At 38.5% G+C, this 23,103-nt stretch overlaps 2 protein-coding genes across 2 annotated transcripts in view; both read left to right on the forward strand.

The window, feature by feature from the left end:
* The window catches only part of LOC122003346 (amino acid permease 6-like), an 86,467-nt gene extending 68,725 nt beyond the window's left edge, over positions 1-17,742 (forward strand). The window contains exons 3-8 of the mRNA XM_042558543.1: positions 15,466-15,604; positions 15,698-15,791; positions 15,871-16,085; positions 16,219-16,361; positions 16,725-16,946; positions 17,320-17,742. Coding sequence (XP_042414477.1) covers positions 15,466-15,604; positions 15,698-15,791; positions 15,871-16,085; positions 16,219-16,361; positions 16,725-16,946; positions 17,320-17,742 — 1,236 coding nt within the window. The remainder of the gene's footprint in view (positions 1-15,465; positions 15,605-15,697; positions 15,792-15,870; positions 16,086-16,218; positions 16,362-16,724; positions 16,947-17,319) is intronic.
* A 3,098-nt stretch (positions 17,743-20,840) lies between these two features.
* LOC122034131 lies at positions 20,841-22,671 on the forward strand. The gene is made up of 2 exons (XM_042593259.1): positions 20,841-21,545; positions 21,781-22,671. The coding sequence occupies exons 1-2, from the start codon at positions 20,887-20,889 to the stop codon at positions 22,490-22,492; spliced, it is 1,371 nt and encodes a 456-aa protein (XP_042449193.1). The 5' UTR covers positions 20,841-20,886; the 3' UTR covers positions 22,493-22,671.
* The last annotated feature ends 432 nt before the right edge of the window (positions 22,672-23,103 follow it).

The following is a 23,103-nucleotide window of genomic DNA, read 5'->3' on the forward strand; positions in this document are numbered from 1 at the left end:
ACCGTAGAGTAGGAGGAAGTTATCTCCAAACCACATAAATGAACGCGTCATTTGGTTTTTGGTCTCTTTGTCTTTATTGTTTATAGGTTAGCTTTTATCTTGTTAGTTTTTTTATATTTTGCTGTGCATTAACAAGTGTAGAAAGTGATCAAAGTGGGTGCTCAGCTATTCACCCCCTCTAGCTGTGTATCAAGGTTCCAACAATTGGTATCAGAGTGAGGAGTACTCTTGAAGGACTAATCGCCGGAAGGAGCAAACGCTAGAGAAAGAAAATGGAGTCGAAAGGTCCGCTAGTATGGGATATTCGAATCCTACCTCCATATGATCGAGATGATTTTGAGTATTGGAGGAAGCGGTTGGAGACGTGGTTCCAAATAGATTGGGACCATTGGACCATGTTGGAAGTTCCTTTTAAAGTTCCAACAGACAAGAAGGGGAAGCGTCTCTGACCTCAGTATTTGACCAAGGAGCAAAGGGAGCAATCAGAGACGGATAAGGAGGTAACTAGAATTGTATTAAATTTGTTATCTTCTAATATTATGTCACATGTAGGTGAGTGCAAGTGTCCTTATAAGCTATGGAGCAAAGCGATTGCGCTTCATGAAGGCCCTACACAAGTCCAAGAAGTAGAGGAGCCCAAGGAGAATGGCTCATTAGTCCAAGAGGAGGAGAAGGACCAATAGAATGTGGAGATGAGCTCAACATCCAATGAGGAAGAAAAGTGGAATCAGCCACATCTTCGGAGGAGGAAGAAGTGGAAACGTCCACATCTTCAAAGGAGGGAGAAGAATCCAAGATGGGTGAGGAAGAAGTCTTGCAACCTCAACCCTTGACCTTACCGAAAAGAGTGAGAAAGCCCGTATCAAGTGCTTTGAATGTGGTGAGATGGGACACTACAAGAGTAGGTGTCCATTGCTCAAGAAGGTAAAGGAGGTAAACCCTAAATCCCGTAAAGTTCTTTTGAAAACTAACGTGGATTGTAGGGATGGTTCCAAGGAGAAGATGCACATTCAACATGTGGTGAGTGGGAACACTACCACACAAACTACCCAAGGAGAGGAGAGTTCAAGAAATTGGCACACTTAAAGAAATGGAAGAAGAGGAGCTCAAGTCAGGGGGGAGATCCAAAGTTAAAGGGAAGGTAATCCTTAATTTGAAGTTTAATCCAATTTCAAAGGGAAGGTAATGCTTGCTAGGAATAATGAAAATTATGTACCCATGCATAATTATGAATTTAGGTATAATGATAGGAATAAGGTTAACTGTTAGGGTGTATACTAAAAGCCTAGCTTTTGGTATAAACATTTATCTAGTAATAAGAATCACATTGGTCAAATGTCTACATTTATGATAAATGTAGTTGTTCAATTAATTTATATTGTAGATAACATGGTGTGTGGTGTCACATACAGAGGATCATGTTATCAGTACCTTATAAATTATAAACAGTAGCTCACGACCAAAATGGAAAGGAACAAACCATTAGAAGGTCGTAGTGTAATTAGGTATCAGTTTATCTTGACTGTATAATTACACTAGTACACTTATAGTGTATTGAGTAGGACCATTTGAGGTCGTTTCTTTTATACTGATTTTATAAAGAAACAAAGACCTCGGTTATTATGGAAGTGTGTGCTCTTAATCCTAATATAATAACAAGCACATATATTTGATATTTATTTCTTTAATTTATCAATGGGTGAGATTTAGTTCGATGAATCAATAAACCCGATAAGTTGGGAAATGGTATCACTTATAGTGTGTGTTGTTGATTATAGAAGGAAACTGTGTCCTAGAGGTACTAGGTTGATAATGTCCTCAAGAGGAGCTCATAAGGATTGTCATGTTACCCTGCAGGTGGACCTAGTCCGACATGATGATAAGGTTGAGTGGTACTACTCTTGGACTAAGATATTAATTAAATGAGTTGTCAATAACTCACTTAATTAGTGGACATTTGATATCTTAAACACAGGGAGACTAACACACTCATGATAAGAAGGAGCCCAAAATGTAATTTGGGATTGGTGCAGTAGTTCAATAATAGTTCTCTAGTGGAATGAATTATTATTGATAAAATTAAGTTGTGTGTTCGGGGCGAGCACGGGATACTTAATTTTATCGGGAGACCAAAACCAATTCCTCCTCTCGGTCCCTATCGTAGCCTCTTGTATATAGAGATTTATACCCACCACATACCCACCTTCTTACCCAACCAATAGGGGCCGGCCAAGCTAAGCTTGAAGCTCAAGCTTAGGGCCGGCCAAGCCTTAAGGTGGCCGGCCAATAGCTTGAAGCCCAAGCTTAGGTGGTCGGCCACATCATATTAAAAAGGATTTTTTATTAAAATTATTTCTTATGTGGATATCATAGTTTTAAAAGAGAGTTTAAAAATTAAATCTTTCCTTTTAAAAGCTTTCTACAAAAGATTAAGAAAAGATTTGAAATCTTTCCTTATTTGTAGATTGAAAGGAGATTTTATTTTTAAGAAAAACTTTCCTTTTTAACCATGATAATAATTTAAAAGAGAAGTTTAAAAATTAAATATTCTCTTTTATTAGTTTCTACAAAAGATTAAGAAAAGATTTGATATCTTTCCTTATTTGTAGATTGAAAAGATATTTTAATTTTTAAGAGATAACTTTCCTTTTGGAAATTATCCACATGTTTAAAAGAAGAATTTTAATTTATAAAATTTCCTTTTTATTAACCACCATGAAGGGAAAATTATTGGAGAAATTTTTTATAAATTTCTGGAGACAAATTAGGAAGTTTTAATTAATTAAAACTCTCCTTGTTTATAGCTTGATGGTGGTCGGCCATGTAAATTGAGAATAGGAAAATTGTTAAATAAATTTTTCTTTTTCATGGCAAAAGAATTAAGGAAGTTTTTAATTAAATTTCCTTATTTGCCAAGACCAAGGATTATAAAAGAGGGGGTAGAGATGCCTTCATGGGTGATCAACTCTATTATTCTTCTCCTCTCTTTTCCTCCTTGGTGGCCGGCCCTAGCTTCTTCCTCTTCTCTTCTTCTTATGGCCGGCGGCAACCTCTCTTGGATCTCTTGATGGTGGCCGGTTCTAGCTAGGAGAAGAAGGAGAGAAAGGTGGTTTTGTTTCTTGCATCCCTTGGAGCTTGGTGGTGGTGGCCGGACCTCTACTTCTCTTGGAGAATTGTGGTGGTCGAAACTTGTAAGGAAGAAGAAGGTGCTTGGTGGTTCTCATCTCGAAAGATCATTGTCCACACAATGTCCGAGGTTAGAAGAGGAATACGGTAGAAGATCAAGAGGTCTTTTAGAAGGTATAACTAGTAATTTTTCCTTTCCGCATCATGCTAGTTATTTATGGAAATAATACCAAATACAAGAGGCTTACGATTCTAGAATTTCGAATATGTTTTTCGATGTTGTGTTCTTTTGTTTTTTCTTTTCCTTGTGATTTGATTGTTCTTTTCGGTTAACCTAAAGTTATTTTAGGAAATTAAATATTACCTTTCTATAAAAGGTTTTGTCTAGTCGGTGGTGGTTGCTCCCATATCCAAGAAGGCCATGTGCCTCGCCACGTCAGTACTGGGAACCAATTATGGAAATTAATATTTAATGGAATTAATAACTTAAGGTGATTTGGGTCGAATGTGTTAAGTTCCACAGGAGACCCAAGTCAAAACCTAAAAGAACGAATAGATTAAGTTTTGGATCAAACGTGTTAAGTTCCGCAGGCGATCCAAAATTTAATTTAAAAGAACACATGGTAGCTAGGAAAAGGTTCAGACCTTTGTACAAAATTTTTGTACAGTGGAACCTCTAGGTTTTCCGAGTAGCAACCAACAATTGGTATCAGAGCTAGGGTTTTGCCTCTGTGTATTTGGTATTAGTTTAATTATGCACATGTCATACATAATTTAGGCAGGATAATAGTAGGATGTGCTAACTTGATGGATGCAGGATCCAACTATTATGGCTTATAGTTTTATGTGTGTGATTGGACTCTTGGACATGTCAAGGGCATTTATATGTGTGTGCATGATTGTATTATAAAATACAGCAGGAGCTGTATTTAGTTTTATTAGGATTTTATTTTTGATCTAGATACATGTACATTCCTTTTATGGAATATAGGATCAAAATTGTAAAATTCTATTTATGTCGCGGATCGAATCTTGCAAAGCGTGAACCTTCTAAGGACCAGAGGCGCAGCGGAACAAGGTGCAAGATAGATGCGACAGCTAGACCCGGTGGCGGTGGCCAAATATGGCAGCGCTTGGGATGACAACACACGGAGGACAACTAGAGATAAAAGCCATAATAGTTGAAAATTAGATTTTCTATTTATTGCTTTTATATTGTGCTGTGTGTGCATGTTAGTTTACAAGTTTAGTAGGCTAGCATAGTTAAAATTCCTCATTAATAAATAACTAAGTGGGAGAGGGATTTTTAAGTAAATCCCATGGTCTCCATTACTGGTTTGTAAGTGATGCAAACAAGCTTGCGCGTTGGCTCTGAGTGCCTTCCTCCATAACGGATGAGCTTGTTTGCGGATCACTAGAACAGACTTCCATTTTTGGATGACTATAGGAAGTTAATTAAGAGCGTGTGATCTTCCCCAACGGAAGGGGCATAATCTTATTAATGGACTTAGTGTCAAGTAATGGTATACACTTAGACACATCTAATAGTATCCTCCCCATCGGAGTCACTGCTATTATTTGTGTGATCAAATGAAACCAACTATTAATTTGTCATAAAATTAGGTTGACAAGATAATAAAATTAAAGGGTTAAAACCCCTCTTACAAATGATTGATTTTGTATACGTCCACACTAACGTGGCATACAAAATTAACGGTGTTTGAGATAATTTTATTTGTCATAAAGTTACGTTGACAAGATAGTTAATGGGTAAAACCCTCCTCTTACAAATGTTGATTTTGTATACGTCCACACTAACATGGCATGCAAAATTCACGGTGTTTTGAGGTGTTGGTAAATTTAAATAGTATTGTTAGAGGAATCAATATTATTTTAAATTTAGAGTCTTGACCAAATATTTGATTAAAGATAGACCAACTATTAATTTTATTCGTCATAAAGTAAGGTTGACGAGATAATAAAATTAAATGATAAAATTTCCTCTTTGAATTTGTATACGTCCACACTAACGTGGCATACAAAATTCATGGGGATTTTTAAGGAGTTGGTCTTAACCAAATATTTTTGTGATTCTTAGGAAGATGGTCAATCCCTAGCTGATATACTTTAGGATAGACTTAGTGGTCCCAATTATAATTGATTGGAAATAGAATTTGGACATTAAGGTAGACTGTCCTCTTAGAACTAAGAACAATATAGGTGTATTTTATTCATTAGTTGATACATGTTTAGTGGAGTTATCTACCGGTACCTGGTGTGTAGATATGGGAGCCACTGATCATGTCTGTAATTCATTGCAGGGTTCCAGGAAACCGACAACTAAATGAAAATAAAAAACACCGTCCACATGGGCACTACTGCAAAAGTAGCAGCTGTTGCAGTGGGAGAGGTTTATTCTCTAATAGGAATAAAATTTGGATTATTAGGAATTGTCTTTACATACTAAGTTTAGAAAGAACCTGATTTCAATTTCTAAACTATTATAGAATAGATATTGTGTCTATTTTGATAACAAAGTTGTTATCAAGAAAAATAGGCAAGTTATCTATTCTGGTATGTTGGTTGACAATTTATAATCCAATAACTCCCATGATGCAACAAATGGAAATTAATAACACATCTTCTAACTTAAGAGAAAGCAACCTTCGAAAATGAACCAATTATATCTTTGACATCTAAGGCTAGGTTATATTAACTTAAGTAGGATTCATTGGTAGCTGATGAACTTTTGGGTTCATTAGTAGTGGAAATCTTTCCAACCTGCGAGTCTTACTTGGAAGGAAAATAACCAAGAAGCTTTTAAGTCCAAGGGGTATGGAGTCAAAGATATGTTGAAATCGGTTCATTCTGATTTGTGTGATCCTATGACTATCTAGACAAGAGGTAGTATTGAATATTTCATCTATTTTATAGACAACTATTCAAGATATAAATAAATTTACTTAATGTACCGCAAGACTAAGTACTTTGATTAGTTCAAAGAGTACAAGGCTGATGCGGAGAAATGTTAAAGTAAATGTCACTATGGTAAGATCGTAGTGGCAAGTACCTCTTGGGAGAATTTAGGAGTCACTTATCAAAAGTAGGGATTCAATCCCAACTAACTGCACCTGGTACACCCCAACAGAATGGTGTAGTAGAAAGAAGGTAAAGGACTCTTATGAAATAATTAGATAGATGATGAGTTATTTAGAAAATTACCAAATTTGTTTTAAGGATAAACTCTGATAACTAAAGTGAACATAGTACCTTCCAAGTTAGAACTCTCTACTCATATAGAATTGCTGAATAGGTGAAAACCTATTTTGAAGCATATTCGGATTCGGGTAATCCACATATGTTAAAGAGAGACAATGATAAGTTGGATAGGAGTTCACTTGTTTGTAAGTTATCCTAGATAAACAAAAGTAGGTTTATAGTCTTAAAAATCAGAAGGTAATTGTTAGCATCAATGACTGATTTTTTAGAAAAGGACTATATAATGAACCACGTGCTCATAAGTAAATTTGTTCTTAAGGAAATAATAAAGGACATGTCTAACCTAGTACCAACTGTACAAGATGAGATACCACAAGAAAACTGCAACACGTATCACAAATTGATACACAATTACAGAAAGTGTCTTATTGTAGTGGGAGGGTTGTTATGCAACCTAAATAGGTTCATGTTTTGGGAGAGTTTTTGGACTCGATCCCTGGAGGGCATGAACCTGATCTCCGGTCATATGATGAAGCACTCCAAGATAAAGATGCAGCATCTTGGCAAAGAGTAATGAATAAAAGAATTAGAATATATGTATTCTAATAAAATCTGGAAGCTTGTAGAATCACCAAATGGTGTAAAAGCCGTTGGGTATAAAAAGGTCTATAATAGGAAAAGAGGGATAGACAGGAAGGTAGTAACTTTCAAAGCAAGGCTTGATGAAAAAGGAAACTTTTTCACTGGTAGTCATGCTTAAGTCTATCCGGATTCTTTTATCTATTTGGCAAGAGGATGTCAAGACAGCATTCCTTAATGGAAGTTTTGAAGAAAGCATCCATATAAAGCAACCAGAAGGGTTCATTGCAAAGGGCTAAGAGCATCTTGTGTAAGCTCAATCAGTCTATGGACTGAGGCAAAGCTTCAAGGTCTTGGAACATCCGGTTTATCAAAGTAATCCAGATCTATGGATTTATTTAGTAACTGGATAAGTCTTGTGTATACAAAAGGTGTGATGGAAGCGTGGTGGTATTTCTTGTACTATACGTAGATAACATTTTTGGTAGTTGGAAACAATATCAAAATGTTGTCAGAAGTAAGGGTATGGTTGTCCAAATAATTCGATATAAAGGACTTGGGAGAATGTATATATTTTTGAGATCAAAATTATAAGGGATCGAAAGAAAAATATATTTTACTTATCCCAAGCTTGATACATCGGAAAATCCTTGCTCGTTTTAAGCATGCAAAACTCCTCGAAAGGTTTCTTACTTTTTAAGGATGGAGTAACTTTATCTAAAGATATGTCTCTGTAGACATCAAAGGAGATAAAGGAAATAAAGGCAGTTCTTTATGCTACGGCTGTTGGAAGCCTAATGTATGCTATGTACGAGATCAGAAATCTGTTTTGCCAAAGGCATAGATAGCAGATATCAAAGTAACCATGGACAAGGACAGTGGATTGCAGTAAAGCATATATTGAAGTACCTTAGAGGCACTAGAGAATATATGCTAGCTTACAAGGCAGTTATTTTGGTCCTTGTGGGTTGCATGGATTTTGACTTCCAATCGGATAGGGACATTAATAAGTCAACCTCGGGGTTTTGTGTTTACTTTAGGAGGTAAAGTCATTACTATGGAAGAGTGATAAGCATAGGTATTTTTCTGGACTCCACTATAGAAGTTTAGTATATGGCAAGCCTCTGAGGTAGCCATAAAAGCTGAATGACTCAATAACCTCAAGATAGACTTAGATATGATTTCTGGTTTGTCCAAAGATTATTACAATTTATTGTAATAATATTGGTGCAGTAGTAAACTCGAAGAAACCATAAGTCTATAAAGGCAAGTAAACACAATAGAGCGCAAGTACCACCCAATACGAGAAATCGTATAAACGAGGAGAAGTTGTTGCTGCCTAGAATGCATCAGATGATGACCTATAGATCCTTCCACAGAGGTCCTTAAGGCAAGAGCTTTTGATGGACATGTTGAAGGGTTAGGAATCAGATGTATGGCAGCAGATATGGCAGCTTAGTCTTTTAGTATAAGTGGGAGATTGTTAGGGTGTATACTAAAAGCCTAGCTTTTGGTATAAACATTTATCTAGTAATAAGAATCACATTGGTCAAATGTCTACATTTATGATAAATGTAGTTGTTCAATTAATTTATATTGTAGATAACATGGTGTGTGGTGTCACACACAGAGGATCATGTTATCAGTAATTATAAACAGTAGCTCACGACCAAAATGGAAAGGAACAAACCATTTGAAGGTCGTAGTGTAATTAGGTATCAGTTTATCTTGATTGTATAATTACACTAGTACACTTAGAGTGTATTGAGTAGGACCATTTGAGGTCGTTTCTTTTATACTGATTTTATAAAGAAACAAAGACCTCGGTTATTATGGAAGTGTGTGCTCTTAATCCTAATATAATAACAAGCACATATATTTGATATTTATTTCTTTAATTTATCAATGGGTGAGATTTAGTTTGATGAATCAATAAGCCCGATAAGTTGGGAAATGGTATCACTTATAGTGTGTGTTGTTGATTATAGAAGGAAACTGTGTCCTAGAGATACTAGGTTGATAATGTCCTCAAGAGGAGCTCATAAGGATTGTCATGTTAAACCCTGCAGGTGGACCTAGTCCGACATGATGATAAGGTTGAGTGGTACTACTCTTGGACTAAGATATTAATTAAATGAGTTGTCAGTAACTCACTTAATTAGTGGACATTTGATATCTTAAACACAGGGAGACTAACACACTCATGATAAGAAGGAGCCCAAAATGTAATTTGGGATTGGTGCGGTAGTTCAATAATAGTTCTCTAGTGGAATGAATTATTATTGATAAAATTAAGTTGTGTGTTCAGGGCGAGCACGGGATGCTTAATTTTATCGGGAGACCAAAACCAATTCCTCCTCTCGGTCCCTATCATAGCCTCTTGTATATAGAGATTTATACCCACCACATACCCACCTTCTTACCCAACCAATAGGGGCCGGCCAAGCTAAGCTTGAAGCTCAAGCTTAGGGCCGGCCAAGCCTAAAGGTTGGCCTTAAGGTGGCCGGCCAAGCTTGGGTGGTCGGCCACATCATATTAAAAAGGATTTTTTATTAAAATTATTTCTTATGTGGATATCATAGTTTTAAAAGAGAGTTTAAAATTAAATCTTTCCTTTTAAAAGCTTTCTACAAAAGATTAAGAAAAGATTTGAAATCTTTCCTTATTTGTAGATTGAAAGGAGATTTTATTTTTAAGAAAAACTTTCCTTTTTAACCATGATAATAATTTAAAAGAGAAGTTTAAAAATTAAATATTCTCTTTTATTAGTTTCTACAAAAGATTAAGAAAAGATTTGATATCTTTCCTTATTTGTAGATTGAAAAGATATTTTAATTTTTAAGAGATAACTTTCCTTTTGGAAATTATCCACATGTTTAAAAGAAGAATTTTAATTTATAAAATTTCCTTTTTATTAACCACCATGAAGAGAAAATTATTGGAGAAATTTTTTATAAATTTCTGGAGACAAATTAGGAAGTTTTAATTAATTAAAACTCTCCTTGTTTATAGCTTGATGGTGGCCGGCCATGTAAATTGAGAATAGGAAAATTGTTAAATAAATTTTTCTTTTCAATGGCAAAAGAATTAAGGAAGTTTTTAATTAAATTTCCTTATTTGCCAAGACCAAGGATTATAAAAGAGGGGGTAGAGGTGCCTTCATGGGTGATCAACTCTATTATTCTTCTCCTCTCTTTTCCTCCTTGGTGGCCGGCCCTAGCTTCTTCCTCTTCTCTTCTTCTTATGGCCGGCGGCAACCTCTCTTAGAGCTCTTGATGGTGGCCGGTTCTAGCTAGGAGAAGAAGGAGAGAAAGGTGGTTTTGTTTCTTGCATCCCTTGGAGCTTGGTGGTGGTGGCCGGACCTCTACTTCTCTTGGAGAATTGTGGTGGCCGAAACTTGTAAGGAAGAAGAAGGTGCTTGGTGGTTCTCATCTCGGAAGATCGTTGTCCACACAACGTCCGAGGTTAGAAGAGGAATACGGTAGAAGATCAAGAGGTCTTTTAGAAGGTATAACTAGTAATTTTTCATTTCCGCATCATGCTAGTTATTTATGGAAATAATACCAAATACAAGAGGCTTACGATTCTAGAATTTCGAATATGTTTTTCGATGTTGTGTTCTTTTGTTTTTTCTTTTCCTTGTGATTTGATTGTTCTTTTCGGTTAACCTAAAGTTATTTTAGGAAATTAAATATTACCTTTCTATAAAAGGTTTTGTCTAGTCAGTGGTGGTTGCTCCCATATCCAAGAAGGTCATGTGCCTCGCCACATCAGTACTGGGAACCAATTATGGAAATTAATATTTAATGGAATTAATAACTTAAGGTGATTTGGGTCGAACGTGTTAAGTTCCGCTGGAGACCCAAGTCAAAACCTAAAAGAACGAATAGATTAAGTTTTGGATCAAACGTGTTAAGTTCCGCAGGCGATCCAAAATTTAATTTAAAAGAACACATGGTAGCTAGGAAAAGGTTCAGACCTTTGTACAAAATTTTTGTACAGTGGAACCTCTAGGTTTTCCTAGTAGCAACCAACATTAACATAGTAGATAACCTTAGGAAATCATATACTAAGATTAGACCTAAAAAGAAACAACCTATCTTGCCTAAGGAGAGGATGGTGGTTAAAAACCTAAACATTAATCTCAAGAAAGGAAACATATGCCTAGGAAGGATAGGTCTAGGTGTAAGTACCCCAGGTAGTTTTGATGTGATCAACCAAGTTCAATTATGTCCTGTTGCATTTAATCCTTATGTCTAAGTGCACAAGAGCTTAGGAACACAAGAAGTTGAGTACAAGACGCGGCTAGTGAGAAGGATGGCACGAGAAAGGAGCCGACGAGATCAGTGCATCCAAGGGATGAGATGTTGTGGAAGAGTACACTGGTGGACGAGAAGGATGTGCATGACGTTCAAGGGATGAGAAGTCAGGGAAGAAGCCTGCTTGAGGAGAAGGTCAGAAAATGGGTTCGAGTGAGTCTTGTTTCGGACGGTCGAAATCACCCAAGTGAGCAGAGTAGCGGAAGATCCAAAGAAGAAGTTTGGAGCTCGGTAGTAGCTGCTGAAGGCATCTTCAATGGTATTGAAGGCGCCCTCATGCCTTTCGGGAGGAAGACGCCTTCAACCCTTGAAAGCGCCTTTGAGCCTCTATGGAAGGCGCCTTCAACCCCTTGAAGGTGCTTTCAAATAGTGACCGTTGCAAAGATAAACTTTATCTTGGCACGGATAGGATTTTCCATACTGGAGGTACCTTCCACCCTATTGAAGGTGCCTTTTAGCTTTGGATAAGTTTTTCCAAGGGCTATAAAAAGACCCCTGAACCTAGGAAAAATACAACAACTGAACTACAAGTCTTGTATTCACTTCCTAGTCATTCTGTGAGCTATAAACATCTATAAGAGACTACTCCACCTTCAACAAAGGAGTTTTTGGATATTTCTTCAATACCTTGGATTAACAACCACCTAGTTGTAACCAAGTAAATAGATTGTCCTCTTACTTTTTGTTCAGTTTTATTATTTTGTTTGGTATACTTGTGCTACTAACTAGAGTTGAAAGAACGAGAAAGGTTCGCTTTATTTTTAACAAGAAATTTACCCCCTCTTGTCGGTCCCACTGCACCAACAATTGGTATCAGAGTCAGAACACCTCAGAAGGACTAACCACAGATTAAAGCACTAATACGATGGTCGGACTGAGCATCTACAGGCCAAAGTTTGAGGAAGAATTCGCATTATGGAAGAAATGCATAGAGGTATTTTTTAAAACTGATTTTGAAATTCTTTTGATAATTAAATATGATTTTATAGCTCCCAAATACCTACAAGGAAATGAAAAGAAAGAATACCAATGGACCAAGAAGGAGAAAGCAAACTTCATAGCGAATGGACGAGCCGAGTTCCACCTACTTAGCGTACTTCTACCCCAGGAAGTAAATCAGATCGAAGATTACGAATCAGTAAAGGAACTTTGGGAGAAGTTCCTGGAGCTTCACGAAGAAACTTTCGAAGCAAAGCTTGCGAGACGGGACCTGCTCTGGAACCAACTGACGAACCTTCAAATGGAAGAAAGAGAAACAGTTGCACATCTGCACTTGAGGATCAAAAGACTCATCACCGGACTTATGAATCTCAGAGAAAAGGTAACGAACCGAGATTCATTAAGGTACACTTTAAATGCATTTCCTAGGACACCCGAGTGGACCTCTATAGTCGACTCGTTTTATATATCTAAAGACCTTAAAGTTAGTTCATTAGAAAATATTTTTTCCACCTTTAAACTTCACGAATCTAGATGTGTAGAGATGAAAAGAGGGCCTAGTAAGAACATTGCCCTGAAGGCAAAAATGGATGATCTAGACTCCGAAGCGTCAATTGATGAAGACGAAGTGACTCTAATGGTAAGAAAATTTAGTAAATTCATTAAATGTAATAAATTTAATAAGTTGCAAGCAAAAAAGCACTTTCAGAGCAAAAGAAAGATCCGATGCTACAACTGCTAAGGAGAAGGGCACATCAAAGACGACTTCCCAGAACTAAAGAAAAAGGAGAAGGACAAGTGAAAAGGACCAACAAGATCGAAGCATAAGAATCTGAAGGTCATATGGGATGAATCATCGTCCTCCGAGTCCGAGATTAAAGCCTACGCCGGACTAGCCTTGATGGGAGAGCACCACAGGGACATTAAAAGTTCCTCAGAGATGAGCATCGACGAAGGGGGAGGATCCTCTGAAGAAAGCAGTGTGAAGGAGGAGCATCATAACACGAGGTAAGTGAGGTATGTGCACTATCTCCCAAGTAATCTTTTGAGTTTATCAAAATGCTCTCTAAAAATATATGCAAATTAGAAAAAGAAATTGTTAATTTGAAAAGATAATTAGTCAATGCATGCCCACTAGAATTATTTGATAATTTGAAATTTGAAAATGAAAAATTAAAAACATAAATAGAGAGATTAGAAGATAACCATGCATGTTCTAATTACTATCAAAAACTAAGGTTTAGAAATTATGGTAAAATCAATTAGTACATTAGAAATCACCAGAGCTAAATTTAAAAAATATCACGGAAATATATACCTAAGAAATTTTTAATTAATCTAGTAGATAAGAACTTATATTGGGTTCTAAAAATATGCTTAGATTAAAGTGTTATGTTTGAAAGATAAACCTATAATTTTCAGGAAGAAATTAAACATTTAATTTCTTTATAAGGTTTTGTCTAGAAGTGATTGTTGTTCCAATATCAAAGAAGGTCTAATGCCTCGCCATAGCTTGGAAGCTAATTATTGAAATAAATGTTTAATTAACTAACTGAAATAGAAGTTTTTTTCAGTTTTATTTTTCACTTAAAATAATTTTAGTATTTTTTCTATCCCTTAGACACCTGCTAAAAATTCTTTCCAGTTATTTGTTTAGATTACCCCTAGAAAAATATTTCAAAATATTCTAAAAGTTTATTTTATTTTTTTATTTTTTTATATGATCAAAGGGAGAGAAATAAGTACAAGTTCAGGGGGAGGTAGGATTTAAAATTTTTATTTGATTGCAAGCATTTTTTTATTTATTTTGCAAATAATTTGTTATCTACTTTTATGTTATTGTATTTTAACTCTAATTTGAATTTGGATTGATGCATATCAAAAAGGGAGAGATTGTAAGTACCCTGGGTAGTGTTGATGTGGTCAACTAAGTTCATTTAGGTCCTGTTGTGTTTAGTCCTTGTGTCTAAGTGTTGACTCTCCGCAAGTGTACGGATATGTCGTAAGTAATAATAAAAGATATCGAATCCACAAGGACTGGAATAAGCACTAAAGATGTCTCAACGCGAGTAAGCTAAACAACCAATCAATTGATTTACAAAATATAAGTGTAACTATGAAAGGTAAACAAAGAAATGAAAGAATAAGAAACAAGAATAAGGGTGACGATAAAGGGTATGTTCTAGGAGTTTTGGTTTCTTTGTAAGGATTGTTCAATGTAAATGATCTACCAAATCTTATTCTTCAATTATCCATCATTTGTAGAAGGTTGTCGGTTCCCTCTTGCAATAGACAACCGACCTAGGATTTAAATATATCTAAATGTGATCAATTAGAAATGAATCTATGTTGTCCTTACACGGGCTTGCCTGTCACGTGCACCCCTCGGATAATCAACATAGAATTCATCACTCCTCAACCGCATCAAGATATAATGTAGAAACACATACAATCTATCCTACCCTCTAGAAATACCTAATTTCCCCTTCAAGATTACCCCTCAAACGTCCTTACACGGGCATGTTCCTGTCATGAACGTCCCTCAGAAAATCGAATGAGGAATTACCTCTACAAGATCCACAAGATATCCAAACATTTAATCAAGCATGGTAATTAAGCCCTAATTACAATAATCCACACATGAAAGAATAGATACAAACAGGGCAAAATCATAGAAATAGGAAATTAGCACATCCACAAGAGTTTTACATCAAATCATCCTTACAATTACTCCCTCCATCCTAGAACAAGAAATATACTCCATAAAACAAGGAAAGAAACCCCAAGAGATGAAGATTACAAGCATTCTTACCCCTCAAATCCAAGAAAAGAGAGAAAGAAAACTTATCTACAAAGAAGAACATCTTCGGATCCAATCCTTGCTTTCTCAGAGTCGATTTGGTGAAGATCCGCCCTTAGATCGCCAGTAATCCCTCCAACAATGGTAAGGAACGCCCCACTCTTGTTTTCCCCCCAAAAGGGAGAAGATCCCTTTTGAAATGAAGAAGAAACCTTTATATAGAGAGGGAAATTCGGGCGCCACACGTGTAACGACCCGACCCTTTTGGCCTCTTGGGCGGCCCTTGTGGCGGCCCAACTAGCGGCCCTTATGTCGTCGGCCCATTTGGCGACCTCTCATGTCGTCGACCGACGACCCTTTGGCCGTGCCGTTACTCACTAGGACTTTCCACCCCTGGCAGTAGATTTTTGCCTCCCCCAGGATTCGAACTCTAAACCTCCAGGCTTAAGTATTAGAGTTTATGAATCCTGGTAACCAAGTGAGATGATCTTCGCCGGACCAATTGTTCTGGTCATCTTCGCTATCATCACCTGGTACTGCTCCATCATGCTTGCAGACTGCTACAGGAGTCCTCAAGGGAAGAGAAGCTACAGCTACAAAGATGCTGTCGAGGCCAATCTAGGTAAAAAACATAAAAATTGTTAACAAAAGAAGTAGCTATTCAAAAGCGTCGTGAATAGCTAGTTGTTAATGATATATTCGTTTTTTTTGACAGGGAGCGTTTATTGTAAGTTCTGCGCATGGGCACAGTACGTGAATCTGATTGGAGTTTCCATCGGCTACACCATCACAACCGCTATTAGCATGGGGTATCCATCCATCCATCCATCCATATCTGATATCTGTTACTTTAAACGCATGCAATATAATCGCAATGGTGCGATGCAGGGCGATCAAGAAGTCCAACTGCTTTCACAAGAACGGCCAAGATGCGACGTGCGAGGTGTCGACGACGATGAATATGGTCATCTTTGCGGTCATCCAAATACTGCTCTCCCAGTTGCCTAATTTCCACAAGATCTCGTGGCTCTCCATTGTGGCAGCGATCATGTCCGTGGCTTACTCCAGCATCGGCCTCGGCCTCTCGGTGTCCAAAATAGCAGGTTTCTAATTGTCTGCACCCACCCACCGAGCTTGTCACATAACTCGATCTCGCAATTAATCCATGCATGCATGTATGTCAGTATGTGTATCTAGCTAGCTAACACTGTATCTATTTGATTTGGGACTACGCAGAGGGACCTCGGGCGAGGACTACCCTCACAGGAGTCGTAGTGGGGGTGGATGTCACAGCGACAGAAAAACTTTGGAGAACATTTCAGTCTCTCGGAAACATAGCCTTTGCTTATTCTTATTCCACCGTTCTCATTGAGATCCAGGTACGTACATTAGGGTTAATTCGATCCTACCTGTACAGGCATTGCCCCAACCTCTCACAATGAGGTGGTGGGGCCCACACTTAAGTAGTGGATCCCACCATCTCATTGTGAGAGGTTGGGACAGTGCCTGTACAGGTAGGGTGAAATTTACCCGTACATTAGTTATGCAAGCATTGCATTCAAGTTAAAAATGAGCATGGATGCAGTTAAAAATTTAGTCAGCAGAAAATTTATTGCTAAATGCCGAAACTTTATCTTCATTGATCTGCGAGAAGTTTGGTGAGGATGTGGTTCGAGTGTAATTGAATAAGCATGCATATAAATTGGCTCACTTTGAAATTGAACTTTGACTTAATTATATAGGACACTCTGCGATCAAGCCCTCCGGAGAACCAGGTGATGAAGAAGGCCTCCTCCATAGGAGTTTCCACCACCACGATGTTTTACATGGCGTGTGGACTTCTGGGCTATGCAGCTTTTGGAAACAGTGCACCAGGCAACTTCTTAACTGGGTTCTACGAACCATTTTGGCTCATCGATATTGCCAACATTTGTATTGTCATTCATCTCATCGGTGCTTATCAGGTACTATATGCCCTGATAAATTCTTCCATTGCTTCTAACATTTGGAACACAAATTCAACTTTTTGATAAAAAAAAAAAAAAAAAAAAAGAAAAGGACATTGACTCCAATACAAACCCACCGTTCATTGAACGGAGCAAAACAGAGACTGCCTGACATGGACAAAGACAATATATTCCAGGACTGAGAGTCTGAGACGTAATACCATACAAGCTGTGGACTCTTTGAACAACTAAACCAGACATATGGATTCGCCACGTCTTCCAATGAAGACAATCAATTAATTGTAGACATTGAGCACCCAGTCATTGCCACATGACTAAAACTACAAGTTTTGAATCTCAATTTAATTTGTATACGTAAATTATATTGCAGGTATTTGCTCAACCAGTTTACCATTTCATCGAAACTTGGAGCAGAAACCGTTGGCCGGAAAGCCGCTTCCTAACATCAGAGCATGCTGTCAAAGTTCCATTGCTGGGTGATGTTCCCCTCAGTATTTTTCGGCTAACCTGGAGAACTCTTTATGTCATCGTCACAGCTGTTGTCGCCATGATCTTCCCTTTCTTCAATGATTTCTTGGGTCTGATAGGAGCTATGTCATTTTGGCCGCTAACTGTGTTTTTACCCGTGGAGATGTACATCGTGAGAGCAAAAATTCCAAGGTTCTCTTCGACGTGGAATTGGCTAAAGATCCTGAGCACGATCTGTTTGTTAGTGTCACTGATGGCCGCCTGTGGGTCTGTTCGAGGACTTATTCAGAGCGTTCAACATTATCAACCTTTCAAAAGCTCCTGAGAAGCAAGACAGATTCAACATAGTTTAAACTTACAAATTATGATCCCTCAATGCTGTTTACTCGTGTTATAGAACTTACAAATTGTGCTCAGTGGATCTTCATTCACTGACAGTAGAATAAAGAACTAATCTTCAAATTGATTCAAATGTCAACCATCGTCTAAGAGCAGTCATCGTCAGGCTAGTAACAGCTGCCAAATAAATGGTTCTAGCTAGTCGATTACTGCAAAAACACTTAACATATTCAAGGTATATATAACCTGTCTTTTAATCCTATGTTTAAGAAAAAGATAGCCTAAACAATTGCCCTAGTTTGAATGGACTAGAAAAGACAACCACTAACCTTCAGAAGTTGAGTACTTTCTTCGAAAAAAAGATTCCATGCCATTTGAAAAATGGATCGCAAGTGGTCGAACTCCGCGTAACAGAAACAATTGCTTTTCTAGCACTAGCATCCTCAGTGAAACCGAAAATGATGCCATTTGCTCATTCTTTTTGAATGCAAAAAATACACCAAGATTGCTTGGTGTCTCATTGGATAACTCTGATAATTATTTAAATTACCAAGCCACTTAAACGTACTCATTTCCACAGCAGAGTTGCAAATTTGCTCACAAGTATTGTGAACCGAAGGAAAACACAAGCGAATTAGCTCGAACTGCTTTAAAACGTCTTACAAGGAAGGTAAGAAATATTGTAGGATAGACATAAAAATAAAGTATTTGGACTCCAGCAGACTAATTGATGCGGTGATAAGGGAGATCTCATCTATCACAGGTCAATTGACACGATGTCGATCAAAGTCAAGATGATCAACGTCAGACTAACGGTTATCCCAATCAGCAAAGGAGTGATAGAGCAGACATCACCCGACACATCGGGGCATCATGTATCGGTCGGTAGGAAAGCAAGCAGCTCGGACCACCTGTCCGACGCAAGGAATGACATTACACAGGAGAAGACAAGAAAGTAAAAGAAAATACGTTGTCTATCATTAAATATGAGGAAGTAAAGATAAAGAAGAACACTACATTTATCATCAATGTACAGAAGTCAAGACAAAGAAACCTTCTTCTGACAATTAATATCATTAATTAAGGGTGGATAAACGATCACAGAAAAAGAAATAAAAGAGTACATCAGGTATGAGGAAGATAAGATTTTATCATTTTCTTGATTACTCATTGTCTTTATGATTTTTACTTGAGCGTCGAAGGGTCAACGCCAGAGACCCCTTTCCTGGTTTGGTTTTATTTTACAGGATCAAAATCTTCATCCCGTTGATGGTCATCTCATCCTCGACTTTCTAGGTTCCTTCATTCGGACATGATTCACTAACTTTTTTTTCCCTTGGACATGATTCACCCGGACATGATTCACTAACTTTTTTTTCCCTTGATTTTTTAGAGATGCGCTAGAGAATTAAGCTCGTGGCAGTAATTTGCAATGTGGAAAAAAAATCAAGTTATTTCTGTACATTCATGCATATAAACCTCTCAGGCTAACTTTTCATATTATGACCAAGCTAAAATGTAGTGTTACTATCGCCAACATATGTTGGCATGGTTATTATCCTTGTGCTGCTCATGCATCTAACATTTCATTTTACTAGTCAAGCTTTTAAAATTGAAACCTACAAGAAACAAATACAAGTTTGCAGATAAAAATGAGATAGTAAGATGACATAAAAAAAGATAAGGCATATTGTCATTGTAGTAAAAGATGATATCCTCATCTAAAGAGTCTCTCCAGGATTGACTCATGCCATATGGAAGGGAAGTAAATCACGGAGGGTTTTATCTAATACCGTGGCTAAACATGTTGTTATTGAATGTACGAATGGTGAATACAAAATGTATTAAAATGTTGTCAGAAAAAAAAAAAAAAAAAAAAAAGAGGAAACATGATGATTTTGGAATGGAGATCAGGGAGAGCAATTAATTGAAATCCGTCATTCATTTTTCCTGTACTATAATCTATCCTGCTGTTTCAAACTTTTACCATTATTTTATGTTGTTGCTTTCCATTGTTTTTTTTTTAAAAAAAATAGTTGCCTTTTTATGAAAAATAATTGCTATGCCCTTTTGGTTGCAATCTGCGAAGAAAACACAGGCCAGACCTAAACTGGCTGTTGGGGATCCACTCGATGGCAATGGACAGTTGAGGATTGGATATAGTTTCCCGATCGAGATCATTGCGACATCTGAGCCCTAAACTTTGGACAAGGCTGATCCATGCTAAATTGTATGTGCTGTCAAATTGTAGTTTAGGTATTATTAAATTTTAAGATACAGATTTACTTTATTTATTGTAAATAAAAAAAAATTCTTACATGGCCAACTCTATTGTCCAATCATTTGATTTGTTTAGCATCCTATATTCTTGGTCTGTCTATTTATTTATTTATTTATTTGAAATGTAACCTCCAAACTTCTGTGCTAATCCGGTTCCGTATTCAACTAAAATTCTCAAAATCAAATCCTTTCAAATTAATCATTTTAATTATTTTTTAAAATCAATAATACATTTATTTGGATTCATTTACAGATGGTCTTTAGCTGTATATCATTATCATCCGACCATTCGACGTCATGTTGACGCTCCAATTACACTTCATCATCTTCCATCCCAAGAGCTGAGTTATTACCTGTGAACAGCTGTAGCTTCGCTGTCCTATGCCAACTCAACTTTCTCCTTATTTTGGATTTTAAATTGAAATTGAATCTGTTGTTACCATCCGTACAAACTCCCAGACTTTACTTTATGGGAAAACTGATTAAGGATAGGAATTAAATTGAATTACAGTTCATTCCAGTTAAAAATTGACAAGTTTTACTTTCACCATAATTCAATAGGATTTAATAATAAATTTTATATAATTTCTTTAATGAAAATTGGATGATTTCGTTTTCTTTTTATTTATTAACTAATTACCTGTGAACTGGCATACCAAGTGGGACCACCGCACGACGCTTTCGCACGGCTTGATTCCTCCTCGTCCGTCGCTCTCTCGCCAGGCTGTCAACGACTCCAACCATCGCTGTCACTCTCCCTCCCTCCCTCCTCTTCCACTCGTTCACCTACAAAAGCCCTAACGCAACCACCGGGCTCAAGGATTTGTCCGAGCTATCTCGATTCATCGACATGGATCCCTGTCCCTTCGTCCGGGTTTTAGTGGGCAACTTGGCGCTCAAGATCCCCGTCGCCACCCGCCCTGCAGGAGTCGGCGTCCACAATTCCTCCTTCCCCTGCTTCGCCAAGATCCGCCTCGATAAATCCTCCTGCCAGACGTCTGCCGTCCCGCTTGTCTCCCCTGAGGAGCCTCCCTCTACGCCGTCTTCCTCCCTTGCCGCCCATTTTAACCTTTCCAAGGCCGATCTCGACCGGATCTCTAGCAAATCTTCGATCTTTGCGGTGAATGGAGCCGGCTCCAGACTCAGTGTCGCTGTGTATACTGGTCGGAGAGGGACTACCTGCGGAGTCGCCTCGGGCCGGCTCCTCGGAGAGGTCACGGTGACTTTGGATTTGAAGAGTACCATCGCGGAGGGAGGTGAGAACAGGGCCGTTGTGTTTCACAGCGGGTGGGTGGAGTTGAGCAAGAAGAACGCGAGGAAGGGGTCGTCGTCGCCCGCGCAGTTGTATCTCACGGTGAGGGCGGATCCTGATCCGCGGTTCGTGTTTGAGTTCGACGGTGAGCCAGAGTGCAGCCCTCAGGTGTTCCAGGTGCAAGGAAACATTAGGCAGCCAGTTTTCACTTGCAAGTTTTGCTGCCGCAGTGCTGGCGACTTGAATTCTAGCGCCAGGTTTTGACCTAAACTCCCGGATATCAATGTTTTTCTATACTAGCATTCTTGGTGCATTTACCTCTTGAACTACATATATCCGCGATACTTGTGTTACACTCATCGCCTCTTCGAAATCGAGTTATTTGCAATGATTTTTCAGCAGTCTTTTTTGGTAGATGAAAATTTTTATTTTGTTAGATTTGAAGAAGCATTCTCTTGTGCTGTGACTGAAAAAAAAAAAATTGTGGTTCAGATTGATGAATTCGCAGCGAGGGAGCTCTGGACGTTGCTTTCCGTCGTTCGGATCTGAGCGGGATAGAACGGTGAAGGAGCGGAAAGGGTGGTCGGTAACAGTGCATGACCTTTCCGGTTCGCCCGTAGCCCTCGCCTCCATGGCGACCCCCTTCGTTGCCTCTCCTGGCACTGATAAGGTCAGTCGCTCAAACCCCGGTGCGTGGCTCCTGCTCCGGCCCGGAGACGGCACCTGGAAGCCATGGGGGCGCCTCGAAGCCTGGCGCGAGCGCGGTGGCGCAAATTCTAGCGACGGCCTCGGCTACCGTTTCGAGCTCCTCGCGGAGGCTGCCACTGGAGCGGCCATAAACCTCGCTGAGTCCAACCTGAGCGCCACCAAGGGCGGCAAGTTCAACATCGACCTGACCAGCGCTGCTGGCACGCCTTTAAGCCGGTCGACCTCGCCGGGCTGCAGCCCGAGGGGGAGCGGCGACTTCGGGCACGCAATATGGCCCTTCTCTAGCTACCGGGGGTTTGTGATGTCATCCACGGTGGCCGGTGAGGGGCGAATCGGCCGGCCCACTGTCGAGGTCAGTGTGCAGCACGTGGTGTGCGCAGAGGACGCTGCCGCCTTCGTGGCGTTGGCCGCCGCTATCGACCTCAGCATGAACGCCTGCCGTCTCTTCAGCCACAAGCTCAGGAGGGAGCTGAGCTCGCCAGATTTGCTGCGATGATTTAATCCTACCAAGGCGTCTGCTTTTGTCTGTATAGGCGTGAGAAATGTTTCATAAGCAAGGTTTTATTTGCTTCCCTTGCATTTCAGCTGCATATGCATTTGTTTTAACAGCCTTCTAGTTGGTTTTTATTGCGCTAGAAGTGTAGTAAAGAAAGAATGAAAGTTTGGTTTTTATTGCGCTACAAGTGTAGTAAAGAGAGAATGAAAGGGCTCATGAAAGCAGTCTGTAATCTTTAGTGTCTTGTTTCAACTTGTGGGTCGACCCTTTTTTGTGACTTGCGAGTGGTGTCAAAAGTATAAAAAAAGAAACAACCTGGACCATAATTTGAATAAACTGACGCGATTCTCTGCAGCTCAGACTGGTTTCTTTTTGTTGTGCTTGCATTCCTAATTCCAAATCTTGTTATACATAAGTTGGAGCTCAGATAGTTTGATTGGAGACTGTTGTTCGAAGGATATGACATTTCGAGGAAAAGAAATGGCTTGCAGATAAAGCAAAAATCCGTAACCACCTCGTTGTGTCCTGTCTTCACATAGTCTTATAATAGGGAAAATTTTACATATAGTCTAGATTACAATTTAAATTTTACGTGTAGTCTGTTTTTTTAA

Source organism: Zingiber officinale, chromosome 1A, assembly GCF_018446385.1.
Source record: "Zingiber officinale cultivar Zhangliang chromosome 1A, Zo_v1.1, whole genome shotgun sequence".
In the NCBI taxonomy this organism is placed as follows: Eukaryota; Viridiplantae; Streptophyta; class Magnoliopsida; order Zingiberales; family Zingiberaceae; genus Zingiber; species Zingiber officinale.

Excerpts from the sequence above, each read along its gene's own strand:
- LOC122034131 (XM_042593259.1), top strand. The coding sequence starts at position 20,887 with ATGGATCCCTGTCCCTTCGTCCGGGTTTTAGTGGGCAACTTGGCGCTC. Across the intron at positions 21,546-21,780 it reads GACTTGAATTCTAGCGCCAG|ATTGATGAATTCGCAGCGAG; the intron begins GTTTTGACCTAA and ends ATTGTGGTTCAG.